This window comes from Chiloscyllium punctatum, chromosome 5, assembly GCF_047496795.1.
Source record: "Chiloscyllium punctatum isolate Juve2018m chromosome 5, sChiPun1.3, whole genome shotgun sequence".
Taxonomy (NCBI): domain Eukaryota; kingdom Metazoa; phylum Chordata; class Chondrichthyes; order Orectolobiformes; family Hemiscylliidae; genus Chiloscyllium; species Chiloscyllium punctatum.
In genome coordinates, this window is record NC_092743.1 from 14,495,002 (window position 1) to 14,513,676 (window position 18,675).

The window sequence follows — 18,675 nt, forward strand, 5'->3', positions numbered from 1 at the left end:
TGCAAAATCCTGAGTAGGGATAAATTGTCACCCCTGGCTCAAAGTCCTTGCAAGTATCTCAGTCCTTGTCTTTTAATAGATTTTTCCCTCATTGAAGTTGGGAATATTCATGATGTTTCCTCTTCCCGAATGTCACTTTTCAAGGCCAGGTTAGGTAGATTATTGAAAATGAGTGTGTCAAGGAATATCTGAGCACAGGAAGATGGAATTGATACCAGAGCCACATCAGACAATCATATTGATTGACTGAACAGGGTCAAAAAGGTCCAATTGGCTACTCATGGTCCACCAGGTAGTTATTTAAATATCCATGGCTGACAACAAAATGGCAAGATTACACATCTTTGATACAGACAGTTTCTTCAGGGAGTGCTGTAACGTTTCTTGGATCCAATGTGCATGATTCCACAGTAAACCACTGCCCACTAACTTAATCAGTCTGTGATCCTTTTGCGATTTCCTGCTCCCGTATGCACTGTCCACGTTTAGAGGCCCACACTCTCTTGAGGTGGTCTAGAGCAGAACCCCTGCACCTCCTGGTTCACAACAATCTTTTAGAAATCTAAAGGATATTGACACAGGTCTCCAGCAGCTAGGATACTGTCCCCTGCACCCCACCTTGCTTTTGAACTGGCACAAAAGCACAATTACATTTCAGTAATCATTTGCCAAAAGAAAGCCAGTAATAAAAATATTGGGTGTTATTCAAAATACAATCAGATTTCATGACAGCTGAGTTAACAAGCAAGTGAAATGCTGGCACAAATGGTTATTTCATGACTCTCTACAGTGTGGAAACAGGCCATTTGGCCCAACAAGTCCACATCGACTCTCCAAAGAGCATCCCACCCATACTCACCCATTATACTTCCGCATTTCCCATGGCTAATCCACCTAACCTATACAGAGGAACCTCGATTAGCTGAAGGACATGGGCAGGAAATATTTTGTTCGGTTAATCGAATTCTGGATAACATTTTGTCAAGCGTTGGCACTTTGTGATCTTGCTGGATAATCAGATATTCAGATAATCGAACGCCGGATAATCGAGGTTTCTCTGAATATGGCTGGACACTGTGCAATTTAGCATGGACACTCAACCTAAACTTGCAAATCTTTGGACAGAGAGGAAACTGGAGCACCAGGAGGAAATCCATGCCAACGCAGGGAGAATATGCAAACTCCACACATATAGTCACCTGAGGCTGGAACCAAACCCTGGTCCCTGGTGCTGTGAGATAGCAGTGCAAACCACTAAGCTACCATGCCATCTGGTATCTTACGTTATCCATATCACAAAGCAGCACAGAAAGGAACAGCAAGACATTGTGACCTTCATCTCAAAAGAATTCAGGGGGTCATTTTCGGGATGATTTGGAGATGCTGGTGTTGGACTGGGACGTAGAAAGTTAAAAATCACATGACACCAGCTTATAGTTCAACAGGTTTATTTGGAAGCACTAGCTTTTAGAGCACTGCTCCTTCATTAGGTGATCGTGATGAAGGGGCAGCACTCTGAAAGCTAGTGCTTTCAAATAAACCTATTGGACTATAACCTGGTGTTGTGCGATTTTTAACTCATTCTAGGGAGACCTAGTAAAGTCAGAGTCAAGCTGCAGTTAACAGAGATATCAAAACTTGAAGAAGAATCCATTGGCACAAAATCTGCAATTTAGAATTTATGCCAGAAGATGTCAGCAGTGTGCTTTATAAACTGTGCCTCGTTTATAAAGCATAATTATACTGAATTGAAGCACAAATTTAAAAAATTGATCTATGACTGGGAGGACTTGAAAGTTTTTACTTACTTTTACCTGTCGATACCCCTTCTACTAAAACCCCTAACTAAAGGTGCATCTGATGACAAAGATCTCAGATGAGAATATAACACATCAGTGTATGCCTACGTTGGTCCAGTGTTACCCGATATGTTAATGAACAAGGTTACATTACTCCCTGATTAGGGAATTTTCCCCGATAGAAAAAGGAGGCATTTAGAATTCCACCACTAGGGACATGCAGGTAGACTGGGAGAATCAGGATGGTATTGGACCTCAAGCAAGAGACTTTGTCGAGTGCCTACGAGATGGATTCTTAGAACAGCTGGTGCTGGAGCCTACCAGGGAGAAGGCAATTCTGGATCTGGTATTGTGCATCGATCAGGGATCTCGAAGTGAAGGAGCCATTGGGAAGTAGTGACCATAATACAATAAGCTTTAATCTGCAATTTGAGAGGGAGAGGGTACAATCGGAAGTGACAATATTTCTGTTGAATAAAGGGAACTATGGAGCTTTGAGGGAGGAGCTGGCCAAAGTTCAATGGTGCAAAACCTTAGCAGGGATGACAGTGGAGGAACAATGGCGGATATTTCTGCGTATAATGCAGAAGATGCAGGATCAGTTCATTCCAAAAAGGAAGAAAGATCCTAGGAAGCGGCATGGGATTCCGTGGCTGACGAGGGAAGTTAAGAAACATATAAAATTAAAAGAGAAAAAGTATAACATAGCAAAGATAAGTGGGAAAACAGAAGACTGGGAAGCTTTTAAAGAACAGAGGATTATTAAAAAGGAAATACGCAGAGAAAAAATGAGGTACGAAGGTAAACTGGCCAAAAATATAAAGGAGGATAGTAAAAGCTTTTTTAGGTATGTGAAAGGCAAAAAAATGGTTAAGACTAAAATTGGGCCCTTGAAGACAGAAACAGGGGAATATATTATGGGGAACAAAGAAATGGCAGAAGAATTGAATTGTTACTTCAGATCTGTGTTCACTGGGGAAGACACAAGCAATCTCCCTGAGGTAACAGTGGCTGAAGGACCTAAATTGAAGGGAATTTATATTTGTCAGGAATTGATGTTGGAGAGAATGTTAGGTCTGAAGGTTGATAAGTCCCCAGGGCCTGATGGTCTACATCCCAGGGTACTGAAGGAGGTGGCTCAAGAAATCGTGGATATGTTTGTGATTATTTTCCAGAGTTCGATAGATTCGGGATCACTTTCTGCGGATTGGAGGGTGGCTAATGTTGTACCACTTTTTAAGAAAGTGGGAGAGAGAAAGCAGGAAATTATAGACCAGTTAGTCTGACCTCAGTGGTGGGAAAGATGCTGGAGTCTATTATAAAGGATGAAATTACGACACATCTGAATAGCAGTAACAGGATATGTCAGAGTCAACATGAATTTATGAAGGGGAAAACATGCTTGACTAATCTTCTGGAATTTTTTGAGGATGTAACTCCAAAGATGGACAAGGGAGATCCAGTAGATGTAGTGTACCTGGACTTTCAGAAAGCTTTTGATAAAGTCCCACATAGGAGGTTAGTGCGCAAAATTAGGGCGCATGGTATTGGGGGCAAAGTACTAACTTGGATTGAAAGTTGGTTGGCTGACAGGAAACAAAGAGTAGTGATAAACGGCTCGATTTCGGAATGGCAGGTAGTAACCACTGGGATACCACAGGGATCAGTGCTGGGACCGCAGCTTTTTACAATATATGTTAATGATATAGAAGATGGTATTAGTAATAACATTAGCAAATTTGCTGATGATACAAAGCTGGGTGGTAGGCTGAAATGTAAGGAGGATGTTAGGAGATTACAGGGTGACCTGGACAGGTTAGGTGAGTGGTCAGATGCATGGCAGATGCAGTTTAATGTGGATAAAAATATAGTTATCCACTTTGGTGGCAAGAACAGGAAGGCAGATTACTACTTAAATGGAATCAATTTAGGTAAAGGGGCAGTACAAAGAGATCTGGGTGTTCTTGTGCACCAGTCAATGAAGGTAAGCATGCAGGTACAGCAGGTAGTGAAGAATGCTAATAGCATGCTGGCCTTCATAACAAGAGGGATTGAGTATAGAAGCGAAGAGGTTCTTCTGCAGCTGTACAGGGCCCTGGCGAGACTACACCTGGAGTACTGTGTGCAGTTCTGGTCTCCAAATTTGAGGAAAGACATTCTGGCTATTGAGGGAATGCAGCATAGGTTCACGAGGTCAATTCCTGGAATGGCAGGACTACTTTACATTGAAAGACTGGAGCAACTGGCTTGTATACCCTTGAGTTTCGAAGACTGAGAGGGGATCTGATTGAGACGCATAAGATTATTAAAGGATTAGACACTCTGGAGGCAGGAAACATGTTTCCGCTGATGGGTGAGTGCCGAACGAGAGGATACAGCTTAAAAATACGGGGTAGACCATTTAGGACAGAGATGAGGAGAAACATCTTCACCCAGAGAGTGGCGGCTGTGTGGAATGCTCTGCCCCAGAGGGCAGTGGAGGCCCAGTCTCTGGATTCATTTAAGAAAGAGTTGGATAGAGCTCTCCAGGATAGTGGAATCAAGGGTTATGGAGATAAGGCAGGATCAGGATACTGATTGAGGATGATCAGCCATGATCATATAGAATGGTGGTGCAGGCTCGAAGGGCAGAATGGCCTACTCCTGTACTTATTGTCTAATGACATGTCTGTTAGTGTACAATTCACATTGGCTGCACCTCTTCTCATCTTGAAGCACTCCTTGCATTAAGAATTTGTTTTCTTAACCTCCTTTTTAAAATATTGAGATTTTAAGTCACAAGTCAAAAACTGAGTTATTAAAAAGCTTCTGGTTGTTTGTGCACTGTATAGTTTAATCCATGGTGCTTGCTAAGCCTCTTTCAGCAACAATGACATCCATCAACTAAACCGTCTAGGTGTTCTGCAAATCTCTCTGCAGCAGCACAGCTTCATTAAAGTTGCATTCACATACCCACAAATCACGTTTCAGTTTCATCGGGCTCACTTTATAGAATTTAAATCTAGTTTTATTTGTTTGCTGTCCAAGTTCAACTTATTAGAGCCCAGCTGCTGTGGTGGAATTTAAATACACATTCCCATTTCTTTTCACCCTTATACTCTACATTTAAAATATTTAGTACAACGGAGAGGAGAATCAACCACACTGCTAAGGGTCTTGAGCTACCCATCAGCCATTTTCAAAGGGATGGCACAATTCCTTTTCCAGAAGACAACAGTGAACCAAACAGGAAGTGTAGTCATCAATACTGAAATACAACATATATAACATCATCTTTAGATTCAGAAGAGAAGTTTGTGGATTCCAAAAAGTGCTGATTTCTGCCAAATTAACACCAAAGCTTATCTTCACTGTATTATGGAATGCAACCGGGAATGCAAAGGAAACCTTTTGGAAAAACCCTGAAATTTTAATTCTGATTTTAAACTTTGACATGCCTGGTTTGCTACAGTTTCCTCCCACTGTCCAAAGATATGCAAGTTAGGCAGATTGGCCATGCTAAATTTCCCATAGTGTGCAGAGATGTGCAGGCTTGGTGGGTTAGGGAAATGCAGGGGTAAGAGGATGGGTCTGGGTGGGATGCTGTTCCGTGTGTACCTGCTGGGTCAAACAGCCTGTTTCCACACTGCAGGGATTCTATGATTCTACGAAGCTCTCATGTCAAATCTCACACTGCAAACTTTCCATTTCATGTATTTGACCATTAGCGAAAAGAAAAATCACCAAAAGGCCAGATTGCTTTTCCAGTCCCACCCTATTGTTAGCTATTGTTTCATATTACCTCTAACGACTTCATTTTCTTCAGCAGCATTTTATGTTCCGAATTCTGGACTTTCTCTTTGAAAAACTCGGCAAAAGTTTTTTTAAAAACGAGCTTCATCTTGTGCTTTTTAGCCATCCTAGAAGGACAAAGACCAATATAAACAGCTGCTAAAACTTTACAAATGAGTGCTTTACAAGGAGAAATTATACTGAAAGGAGCTCACCTCCTGGCCAAACCAGCAGACAATAATGCATTGGTGAAGACCAGTATTCTTACACTGAGTTTGACTCTTATCGTTCAATTAACACATCAGCACATTTACTAACATGGAACTGCTTGTTTTAAACGTTTATTGTGAGAATACAGATCATGAGACAATAAAATGCTCTTTGGAACGTCTACAAACCAGCCTGCAATTAGATTCAAATATTTAAGTCCCCTTTTATATTTCCCAAAATATATTCACTACTTCAAAAGAATAGGTACATTAAATCTGAAAATCTTAAGTCAGTCACTTGCCTAAAACTGAAAACAAAAACACGTCACAAGGCTGGTTAAGCAATTCATTTACGATAAATGATTAAGGGTAAACCGGTAGAAGATTCAAGGCAAATAAAAAACTTCATTTTCTCAAAAGTATTAACCGGTAGACCAAATAATAGAATAAATTGGAATAGTCCATGAAACCTTACGATTTAGTCTTGCAGAAAGTCACCAAAATGCTCAAACATTCTTCCAGCCCTCAACCTGGTCCTTACGGTACGAGTAACCTCAGCAGCTTACTTTTCACCATGCAGTGTCTCACTGTTCCTGCCAATATACAACTACAGTGGCTAATACTCCTGATAGTCAGTTACTTTGCATCAGTGGTTCAGTTGTAGCACATCACCTACAAGTCAGAAGGTTACGCCCCACTTTGGAGACTTGGTCTCAGAAACCTCAGGTGACACTCTAAAGCAGTCCTTACAGAGCAGCACCCTGTCAGTGGTGTCACCTTTGGACCTTAAACTAAAGTCCCGTTTAACGAGGTGTTATAAAAGATCCTAGTGCACAATTTCAGTTTTGTGCGAGAATTTTCTCTGGTGTCATAGCCAATATTTATCTCTGAATTGATATCATCTCAAAAACAGATTATCCATGCGATTGTGGAAGCTTGAGAGAGCAAAGGCAGTTGCTTATATTTTCTTTTACAGTGACTATAACAGTTAGTCATTGGCACAAGGATGTTCAGAGTTCATGACAAGCTCCACATAGATGCATGTACTACCTTTCTCTCACACTGCCAGAGAAATATCGGTTACCACTGAGTATAAAAGCAATGTTTCTCAGGAATTGAATTGAAGGAATCAATGTGACTGCTGTTTGGGACTGCTGACATTTATACTCTATGCTTTACTGGAATAGTGTAATATAACAAAACTACTTGAAACATTATAGGTGACATCTTAGTTAAAGATTATATTCTAACAATTAAGGCAATACAATTGTTGAAATCTAATGTTTTAGCTTTTGCCTCTGTTTCTACCAAATGTACCTAAATTTCCAAATACAAAAGTGGTCAGCCAAGATTAGAAATCTAGGGTTGTAATACAGAATTAGAACTGCTTTCTCGACAAATAACTTACTCTTCAAACAGTGGAAAATAAACAAGGAATTCAGGGACGTTAACTACTCCTTCCAAGCTAAAGTCATACTGGCAGCCAAAGAGTGGGTATTCGCCTTTCTTTTGAAACGTTACACTGTATAGTTCATTTCCAAATGAGCTGGTTTCTGATGTTTCCAGACGTTTTCTGAAGAGGAAAGACACAAATTGAAGCAACACCAATACCATTTTTTTTAAAAAAACATTCAAATGTGGTTAAAACTATCATATTCTCAAACTACATAAAAATCTGACAATTTGCATTGTCACTGTCATAATTCACTAAATTCAGGATTGGAAAGCAATTTACTCAACTGTAACGCATAAAATCTAGAAGCATCTATTGTCGTGTGAAACAAAGCCAAATGCTGAGCGGTCAAGGAGGTAAGAACATAGAAAATAAGGAGTGGGAAATTTGGCCATTAGAGCCTGCTCCACTATTCAAACCAATCAACTCAGTACCCTGTTCCCACTTTCTATCCATAGTCTTTGATTCCTTTAGCCCCAAGAATTTAATCTAACTTCTTGTAAACATTCAATGTTTTGGACGCAACTGCCTTCTTTGGGAGACAGTTCCACAGATTCACCACTCTCTGGGTGAAAACATTTCTCATCTCGGTCCTAAATGGCTTGCCTCTTACCTTTAGACTGTGACCCCTGGTTCTGGACTCCCAGGTCACTGGGAACACTGTTCGGTCCTGTTGAAACTTTGTAGGTTTCTATGAGATCACCCATATTCTTCTAAATTCTAAATGAATGCAAGTCCTAATATATCCAGTTGTGTCAGCCCAGGAATCAGTCTGGTAAACCTTCCTCACACTTCCTCCATAGCTAGAACACCCTTCCTCAGATAATAAGCTCAAAATTGCATACAATATTCTAGGTGTGATCTCACCAAGGCCCCATACAATTGCAGCAAGACATCCCTATTCCTGTACTCAAATTCTCTTGCTTTGAAAGTTAACATACCAATTGCTTTCTTCACTTGCTTGCTTACTTTCAGCGAATGGTGTACAAGGACTCCCAGGTCTGGTTGCACCTCCATCTTTCCCAATCTATCACCATTCAACTTAATAACTTAAAAGTTCCAGCAAGGAATTAAGAATGCAAATGACTCATTCCCTATCAGGGAGGTGAGAGTACATATGGCTCATATCCCCAGAGTCTAGAATAACAAGAATCATTAAATATATAATATTCTTAAGAGGTTTGACTGGGTGGATACTGGGAGAATGTTTCGCTGGACAGAGAATCCACAGCAAGTAGCTCACATTTCCAAAGTGGGGAGGTGGACGAGAAGAGGACATGCATCATTTTGATTGGGGACAAGGAGACATCTTCTGATTGAGATGACCGTGCATCTGGAATTGTCTACCCTATAAAAGGAACTAGATGCTCAAGGATTGAGGGGCTACTTCTTCAGTTCTGCTTTCTCTCCACAGAAGCTGCCAGACCAGCAATTTCTGTTGTCATTTCGGTTTTCCAGCATCTTTAGTTCGTTGTTTTTGACAGGTTTTTCTCTAGTAAGGAAACCAAGGAATATTGTATCATTGAGAAAGGTAGCTTGGAGGTAGAAGGTGAAGCATAATCTTATTAAATGATTGAATCTATTCAAAAGATCAGATGTCTACTCCTATTTATAATCTTAAACACAATTAAGCCCATAAATGCAATTAGTTTAGCCTAAATAGCTATTTCTCACAGTCAGCCAGAGGATGTGGACATCACTGGCACTAACTTATTTTTTATCTAATAGCAGTTGGGTTTGTTGAACAATTGGGTCAATGAGCTGAAGTGTAGCAAATGGAATTTAATTTGGATTAGTGAGGTATTACATTTTGGGAAAACAAAAAAAAAGACGTGACTTATTCAATGAAAAGTAGAGTTTTGGGTAGTGTTATAGAACAGAGACCAGGTTCAGGTACATAATTCTTTAAAGTTTGCATCACATGTGGATAAGAAGCTTTTAGCCTCCTTGCCTTCATTGCGCAGATCTTTGAACACAGGAGTTGGGACATTATGTTGAGGTTGGGCAAGATGTTGGTGAAGTCTCTTCTAGTTCTAGTTACCCTGTTACAGTAAGGACATCGTTAAGCTGGAGAAGGTTCAGAAGAGATTTAGCAGAATGGAGGGTTGCTGGGAATGGAGGGTTTGAGTTATAAGGTAAGGCTGGACAGCCTGGGAGGTTTTCCACATGAATACAGAGGATTGAGATGACCTTGTAGATGTTTATAAAATAATGAGGGGTATAGATAAGGTAAATGGCACATGCCTCTTTCTTACGGTGGAGAATTCAAGACTAGAGGGCACATTAAGGTGAGAGGAATCATAGAATCCCTACAGTGTGTAAAACAGGCTTTTCAGCCCAACAAGTCCAAACCAACCATCGCAAGAGTGTCCCACCCAGACCTGTTTCCCTATTACTCTATATTTACCCCTGACTAATGCACCTAACCTACATATCCCTGAACACTACGAGCAACTTAACATGGCCAATTCACCTAAGCTGCACACCTTGGGATTTGGGAGGAAACTGGAGCACCCAGGGAAATATGTAAACTCCACACAGAATCACCCAAGGCTGGAATCGAACCCAAGTCCCTGGCATTATGAGTCAGCAGTGCTAACCACTGAGCCATCATGCCATCCCTTAGGAAAGATTTTAAAAAGGCATGAAGCAACTTTTGTTTTGTTTTTAAAACAGTGTTTCGTATGTGGAATGAACTTCCAGAGGAATTGGTGGATGTGGGTACAGTTACAATGTTTAAAAGACATTTGAATAAGCACATGAGTAGGAAAGGTTTGAAGGGATATCTTTCAATTACAGGCAGAGGGTGCTAACTTAGTTAGGGATTATGGTCGATACAGACTGGTTGAACTAAAGGGTCTGTTTCCATGCTGTATGACTTCTATGCCTCTATAACAGCCCTAATCTGTAGAGAAGATGCTATTTGGTAGAGACCTCCAGAATTTTGACTCAGCCATGGCGGTCCAAGTCAGAACTGCGTACAACAAAATGGGGAGCTTGTAAGGGCATTGCTATTGCTCCTGTTCTTAGAAAACAGTGGAGGTCCTGGGTTTTGTCAATGTATAAAGTGCACTTATTATATGCTGAAGGGAGTGGATATTTAGGAAAACGCTAGAGGTACTTATCAAGTTAGCTGCTTCAACTCTCTGTTGAAGCTGGAGTCTAGGGGGAAGTCAATTCATCACATTCCCAAAAATGGTGAGCCATTTACTACAGAATACTGAAAAGCGGGGGATTCAGTCCACAAATAAGGAAAGTTACGAGCATATGTATTGATAAATCTACAAAAAGAAAAGCTATGTTTGGATCCAACATCAGAGATCAAAAAAGATACTGGATTATTTTTGGAAGATGAATCATGTTCAAACAAAAAAGAAAACCCTGTAGAACTTGGCAGTCAACATAATCCATCTGTCTTTAAGTCTACTCGCCATAGAAAGGATAGGGCAATGAGAGGTAGGTACAAAGACAACCAAACAATTTCAAAGAACAGTGAGTTGGATGAAGAGGTTAAGTTTTCACTGTTAGGATTAGACAATTGAACTATTTAAAAACTACTGGCTACCTACATTAAAATATTCAAATGCCAATTTACACATTAGCAAGAAGGAAACAAAAATATAACTTTTTCACCCAGAAGCTTCAGTTGTGGAACAAGATACCTCAAACAGTTTGAAGCTGAATGTAATAATATGCCCAGCTAACTTCCTGGAAGCTTAGATCTAATTTAGTATTTTCTCATTCAACCATTCCATTATTTCGTTCCTCCCATACTCATGCTCAAATTCTTGAAAGAATAAAACAAAAATTTAGACTCACATAAGTTCAAAAGCGTTTGGCGTAGTTCCAATGAAGTATCCTCCAGGACGCAAGCGTTCACAGGCATTCTTCAGCATGGTGTCTGCCTGTTGAAATGTCTCAAAAGAATAATGGTAGACAAACTGACAACTGCAGATGTCAAAGACTATATCAGGATCGTGGTATTTCTCAGTCAGTAACTCCTTTCAAAAAGAAAAACAGCAAAAGCTGCATCAAAAGCAAAATACTGTCGACACTGGAAATTCCAAGTTAAAACAAAAGATGTTGGAAAAACTCAACAGCTCAAGCAGTAACTATGGAAAGAAATAGAGTTAATGTTTCAGGTCAAGTGATCAAACATATTAAGCTGCATTCTTGGCATGTTCTAATTTAAAAAAATTTTTTTTTAAGAAGAGGAAATGGGGTTGTGGGGGCGGGGATTGTGGTCACATCACTGTTCTCTTAATCTAGAAACCCAGGCTAATAGGTGTCTCAGTGGTTAGCACGTCAGCCTACGCACAGACAATCACCACAGGGTGGATCGAACCCGGCTCCCTGGTGCTGGAGTTTGCATGTTCTTCTCGTGTCCATGTAAGCTTCCGCCAGGTGCTCCAGTTTCCTCCCACAATCCAAAGATGTACAGTTTAGGTGGGTTGGCTATGCTAACTGTCCCATAGCATGCAGGCTAGGTGAATTAACTCTCCTAAATGTGGATTTAGGAGATAGGATGAGATGCTCTTTGGTGGGTCGGTGCAAACTCACTGGGTAAATGGCCTCTATCTATATTATAGAGATTCTGTGATTCTAATTTTCTGACAACATAGGCTCAATTCCTACCATGGCAGATGGTGTCATTTGGATTCAATAAAACTCTGGAATAAAAAGCTTACCTAGTAGCAACATTGTTGATTGCCATAAAATCCTATCTGGTTCATTAATGCCCAATAGGGAAGAAGATCTGCCATCCTTAAATTGTCTGGCCTACAAGTGACTCCAGAACCACTGTGTTGTTGATGCTGGGTAGTTAGGGATGGGCATTAAATGGGCACTGTTGCCCTAGCAAGCAACGTTCACGTCCCATGAACACATTTTTTAAAAATGGTCATTTTCCTGCTAACCTTATTTCCAAATGCCTTGCAGGTTATGTTGTGCCACACATCTGTGGGCAATCATTAAAATGAATCAAACTGGATTTTTATTTTCCCACCTCACAGTTCTAGTCATGGGAAATCATTCCAGATTTCTCTAAGTGGGCAATATCTACAAGGAATCATGGGCTTCCAGAGCATGCACAGGAAATTTGCTAGACATTATAACAGGCATGAATGGAGAAAGTGAGATTGACCTTCTTGCTGCAGAGAAGGTGAAGGGGAGATTTGGTCAAGGCTTTGAAAATACTGAAGTGTTCTGAGGAGGTGAGTCAGAGAAACCCCCCGCTTCCAGCATCAGAAGGCTCAGTCACCAAAAGTTATAGGTTTAAGCAAATTTGCACAAGGATCACAGGTGACCAGAAAAAATGCCTACACTGTTATGTTTGAAAAGGTGATGGGAGTCGGTTCAATAATAAATTTTCAAAAGGGATCTAGATGAATATTAGAAGGTAAAAATTTTGAGTTACAAGTGAGGAGGGGTCAAATTAGACTGCTCCAAAGAACCACAGACATAACTGGCCAAATAGTCTCCTTTACTGCCAGTAGATTAGATTAGATTAGATTAGATTAGATTAGATTAGATTAGATTACTTACAATGTGGAAACAGGCCCTTCGGCCCAACAAGTGAACACCGACCCGCCAAAGCGCAACCCACCCAGACGCATTCCCCTACATTTATCCCTTCACCTAACACTACGGGTAATTTAGCATGGCCAATTCACCTAACCTGCATATTTTGGACTGTGGGAGGAAACCGGAGAACCTGGAGGAAACCCACGCAGACACGGGGAGAATGTGCAAATGCCACTAAATGGAAGTTAAAAGTCCAACTATGACCACAAATCCAGGATCAATTAGAAAAACACTTCTGGTTCATTCATACCCTTTTAGGGAAGGAAATCTACCCTGTTATCTGGTTTGGCATACATGTGATGCCAGGCCCACAGCAATGTGTTCAACTATCGACTGCCTTCTGAAATGGACAAGCAATGGACAGTTGCATCTAAATGCTATAAGGTCTCAAAAAGGAAAGAAACCAGATGGACTCTCTGGCATTGACCTAAGTAGCAGTAATGACAACAGCAAACTTATTCCCCCTCCCCCATCAATCCTACAAAGTCCTCTTTACTAAGACCCTGGGACTTGCACCAGAACTGGGAGAGCTTTATCACAAATACTAGTCAAGCAATAGCTAGACATTGTCATACACGTGTATTCCTATCTTACACAAATGCCCAGATACCGTCACTGGCATCCACTGTATGTCCTGTCCCATGAGCTGGACAGATCCAGTAAAGGTGAAGGCAGTCAGTCAGGAGGAATTTCCTTGGGATTCCTCAACACTGACTACAGATCCCATGAGATTTCATGGCATCAAAACACGGATAAGGAACCATCCTGCTGATTGGCACATACCAACCCTCTCCTCTCCGCTGATGTATAAGCTCTTCTCCAAGTTCAACGAGACTTGAAAGTGACACCAAGGGCAGCAAGTGCACAGAGTAAATTCTGACTGGGCAACTTCAATGCTGAAGAACCACCACTGACTGAGTTGGTTGAGTCCGAAAGAATATGGCTGGTAGACAGGATGGATGGCAGGTAGTGAGGGAACCAAGGGGGAAAAATATACTTGATCTCATCCTCACCAATCTCTCTGCCAGATACATCTGCTCATGACAGTATAAAGAGTGACAAGTGCACAATCCCTGCAAATGTGAAGTCCCATCTTCAAATTGGGGATACTCTCCATTTTATTATGTGGCAGTACCCAATGCTAAATAGGATCAATTTCGAACAGATCTAGCAATTCAAGACCGGACACCCAGAAAACACTGTGCCATCAGCAGCAGCAGCAATATACTCAAAAACAGTCTGCAACCTCAGGGCCCAGCATATTCACTTCCACAGCTACCAACGTGCCTGGTTCAATGAAAAGTGCAGGAGGGTACATAGAGAAGAGCACCAAGCACACCTAACAATAAAGGTATCAACCTGATGAAGCCAAAGCACAGGACTACTTTGTGTCAAAACATATAAGCAGTATCCTATAAACAGAACTTCATGTTTTCACAATCAATGGATCAGATCTCAGCTTTGCAGTTGCTGTCACATCCAATCGTGAATGGTGTTGGATAATTAAAACAACCCAATACAAGGTGGGGCTCCACAAATCTCTCCAATAATGGAAGAGCCCAGCACATCTGAGGTATCTACTACAAACCTTCCGCCAAAGGTGCCAAGTGAATGACCTTTCTGCCTCATTGAGGTTCAAAACATCACAGATGCTCGTCCTCAGCCAACTCGATTCATTCCAAGTGATATCAAAAATCAGTTGATGATACTGGATGTAGCAAAGGCCATGGACCCTGGCAATATTCCACCAATAGTGTTAAAGACATTGTGTGGCGAATTCTGCACTCTTACCCAAGCTGTTGCAATATGGCTATAATACCAAAATCCACCCCTATTGTGCAAAACATTGCCCAGGTATGCCTTGTAGACAAAAAGCATGGCAAATCCAACATAAGCAATTACCACCTCAACCATCTACTCTTGATCATCAATGAAATGATGGAGGAGATCATCAACAGTGCTTTCAAGCAGCAGTTGCTTCGCAATAATCTATTTACTGACGTTCAGTTTAAGTTCTGCCTGAGCCATGCAGCCATGACCTCTTTACAGCCTTGATTCAAATGTGGCTAAATTCAAGAAGGTGAGTGCCTGCTTATGACACATAGTCTGTAGTTGATTGAATGCTGCATCAAGCAGTCCTAACAAAACTAGAGTCAATGGGAAATAAGGGATCAACAATTTAAGACTGAGATGAGGAAAAAAGAATGTCAACCTTCTGAGAAACAGTCATTAAATGGATAGGTTCTTGACTACTAAGACAGATGAAAGATCACTGGAGTTTAAGCAGGAATGTAGAGTTGAGGTTAAGATCAGATCGTATTAAATGGCTGAGCAGGCCCAAAGGGCTGAGTGGCCTACTCTCGTTTCTTGTTCACGTGCTCAGTGAATAGACTGCAGCACTTCAACATGATAGTTCATCACCACTTTCTCAAGGGCAAGTAGAGATAGGCAATAAAAGGCTGATGATACCCGCATCCCATGAATAAATTTAACTAGCATGTAATTTACTAAGCATCAGGCTAGTTAGATACATTGCACATACTTGACTTGCACATTTTCTTCAATTCCCAGATCAGAAAGATTGCAATTTTGTAACAACTAATTCTATTTCCTTGGATGTAAGTTCAATAGCAAGTTACATGCTTTCAATTCAATGACTGACAGGCAATTAAATATGGAGAATGAATCCCACTTGTTTTTTGCACAAATCTTTTGGAACCAAAGAGGTCTTAAGAGAGAAGCAAACCAATGCTCACTTTGACTTTATACTAACTCTTTACTAGAACAGTCCACAGCAAGCCCCATTATCCTACACTAAAAACTTTTCCACCGTCCTTATGAACCGGCAAAAGATCCAAATTACCAAGGACTCATTTATCACTCTTTACATTCAACTTAAAATTGCAGAATTTACATTATCTGCTAACACAATTCCGCAGCACTAAATTCCACTAATAGAGCTTGTTAGATAGACCACTGAATATAAATATGAAGCAGACTATATAAAGTGGAAGAATACTTGAAAAATTAAATGTATTTTTAAGAACAAAAGCTAGTGCACCATTAACAGGATTCTGAACGTTATCTAAATAAAACATTTTTTTTCTGAATTTATCAATATTACAGTTACTCCTGCTAAATTATGCTTCTAAAATGGTGCAAAAACATCTACATTTGTTAAAATTTGCAATGAATTATGGATTTGAAGATTAGATGCAACTGAACATTTTACCTTGGTGCAGTCGGCTCTTATAAAGTCTGCAGCAAAAAGATGTTCGTTCGAATAACATCTGTTTTTCATGTCAATGTACCGCTTAGTGCATTGCTCAACAGAAATGTCAGCCATATCTGTTAAAGAAGGGTGTAAAGGAATTTAAGCAGCTATCATCCTCACAAATTGAACGTAAAGTTACAACTTTTAAAAACATATTTTGCACTTTGTCATCTGACATCGTTTCAGAGTTGTACAACACAGAAACAGATCCTTCAGTCCAACTCATCCATGCCGACTAGATATCCTAAATTAATCCAGTCACATTTGTCAGCACTTGGCCCAGATCCCTCTAAACCCTTCCGATTCATTTACTCATCCAGATGCCTTTTAAATGTTGTATTGGTAATAGCCTCCACCACTTCCTCTGGCAGCTCATTCCATACACATACCACCCTCTGCGTGAAAAAGCTGCCTCTTAGGTCCCTTTTATGTCTTTCTCCTCACCCTAAACCTATGCCCTCTAGTTCTGGACTCCCCCAAAACCAGGGAAAAGACCTTGTCTATTTACCTGATCTCAATTAGATTTTCATATTATTCTAATCTTAAAATTAAGTTATATTTTAACTAAAATACACAAAATAAAAACAGTGCATAATCCAAATATTTGATACATTGCTCAATTCTAGACCAATTCCCAAAACAGAAATATGTCTTATCTTGCTGTCCCTACAAATTACTCACCAACACAAACTAGCTTGCTAATTTGCCCTTTTTTCCATTTCAATAAATCTCCACCTTTTCCACAGCCGAGGTCCAAGACAGTGATGTTGTGTTTATTCTTCTGCTTTACGTTATCAAGATACTCCCCTGCAAGAAAAAGGCAAAAACTTACCAATTTCATTCAAAATTCTAAAATACGTGTGACAGGCTGTGAGTTGATACTTTCTGCTGAATGTGGCAATCTATTCCAACCTATTCAGCTTACGAGCATGTTATTTTATTCTACATCAGTTGAGATTTCAAACCCTTACAGTGTGCTACAAAGATTTCACTAAAAAAGTAGAGTAATTCGTTCATCTGTCTTGTCCAAAATTCATAAACTGACCTCTGAAGACAATTACCTAGTTGCCATTCCCATAGCAAATGGTGGCATGCTAAGAACAAAATAGATGTACATTTTCTGCATTGCTATGCTACACCAGCTGTAAAATGGTTTTGGATGTTCTGAGGACATGAATGGCACTACACAAATGGACGCCAAATGTTGTTCACCCTTATGGATTAGAAGTATAAATCGGAGATCACATACTTACCAATAAGGACACTCTTGATCCAATTGTTGAAGTTGCGCAAGTAAAAGATACGACTCTGATTACGCGCTGCCAAGCCACATTCTTGAAGCTCGTTGTAGTGTGCAGCCACTTTACTGCAGTAACCTTCATCTATTTTCTGATTCAAAGGAATAAAACTGAGCATTGAAAGACAATACAAATATGTTTTGCATCATTGCACATCTTAATTCAGAAGATTCTTGACATGGGGAACAAATGGAAGTTAAACAAAAAATGGGCAATAAGTTAAGAAAAAATGGGCAAAGATTTACAGAATGCTTGAGCATACCTAGCCACAGCCAATGCAAGATTGCCAACCAATGAAACTTACGTCTTTAAAAAAGGGTGAAATTTTAAATTTTGATTACGACCTTATGTAAGCAGAGATTTCACAACTGGTGTTCTCTCAAACACATGACGCGTACACTGTTGTTCTAGGTGCCATGTTTCAAAGCTAATGAATAATTGGCAGAAGCTAAAGTCCTAATCCCAGATATTTCCTAGACCATCATCATTGTTTTTCCGCAGTGACATTGCTGTATGGAATTCCAGTCAGCAATAATTTTAGTTAATAACGTGTTGAGTGCAGGGTATCTAGAACAAATTGAACTCAGAGCTTGGATAGGAAGACGGGACTGGGATATCATAGCAATTACAGAAATACAGGGATGGACAGGACTGGCAGCTTAATGTTCCAGGATACAATGCTACAGGAAGGATAGAAAGGGGGGGGTGTGCGCGCAAGAGAGGAGGGAGAGTGGCATTTTTGATAAGGGATAGCATTACTGTTGTACTTAGGAGTATATTCCTGTGAATACATTCAGGGAAGTTATTTGGTTGGAACTGAGAAATAAGAAAAGGATAATCACCTTATTGGGATTGTATTATAGACCCCCTAATAGTCAGCAGGAAATTGAGAAACAAATATGTAAGGAGATTTCAGTTATCTGTAAGAATAGTAGGGTGATTATGGAAGGGGATTTTAACTTTCCAAACATAGACTGGGACTGCCATAGTATTAAGGGTTTAAATGGAGGGGAATTGGTTAAACCAGTACAAGAAAATTTTCTGATTCAATATGTGGATGTACCTACTACAGAAGGTGCAAAGCTTGACCTACTCTTGGGAAATAAGATAGGGCAGGTGACTGAGGTGTCAGTGAGGGAGCACTTGGGGGCCAGCAACCATCATTCTATTAGTTTTAAAATAGTGATGGAAAAGGACAGACCGGATCTGAAAGCTGAAGTTCCAAATTGGAGGAAGGCTAATTTTGACGGTATGAGGCAAGAACTTTCAAAAGCTGATTGGCAGATGA

At 40.3% G+C, this 18,675-nt stretch overlaps 1 protein-coding gene across 1 annotated transcript in view; it reads right to left on the reverse strand.

Moving 5' to 3' along the window:
- rnmt (RNA (guanine-7-) methyltransferase) overlaps positions 1-18,675 on the reverse strand; it is a 47,687-nt gene that overhangs the window by 20,406 nt on the left and 8,606 nt on the right. Inside the window, exons 2-7 of the mRNA XM_072569789.1 lie at positions 17,343-17,478; positions 16,771-16,896; positions 16,048-16,163; positions 11,052-11,233; positions 7,188-7,352; positions 5,581-5,698 (exon numbers count right to left, since the gene is read on the reverse strand). Coding sequence (XP_072425890.1) covers positions 5,581-5,698; positions 7,188-7,352; positions 11,052-11,233; positions 16,048-16,163; positions 16,771-16,896; positions 17,343-17,478 — 843 coding nt within the window. The remainder of the gene's footprint in view (positions 1-5,580; positions 5,699-7,187; positions 7,353-11,051; positions 11,234-16,047; positions 16,164-16,770; positions 16,897-17,342; positions 17,479-18,675) is intronic.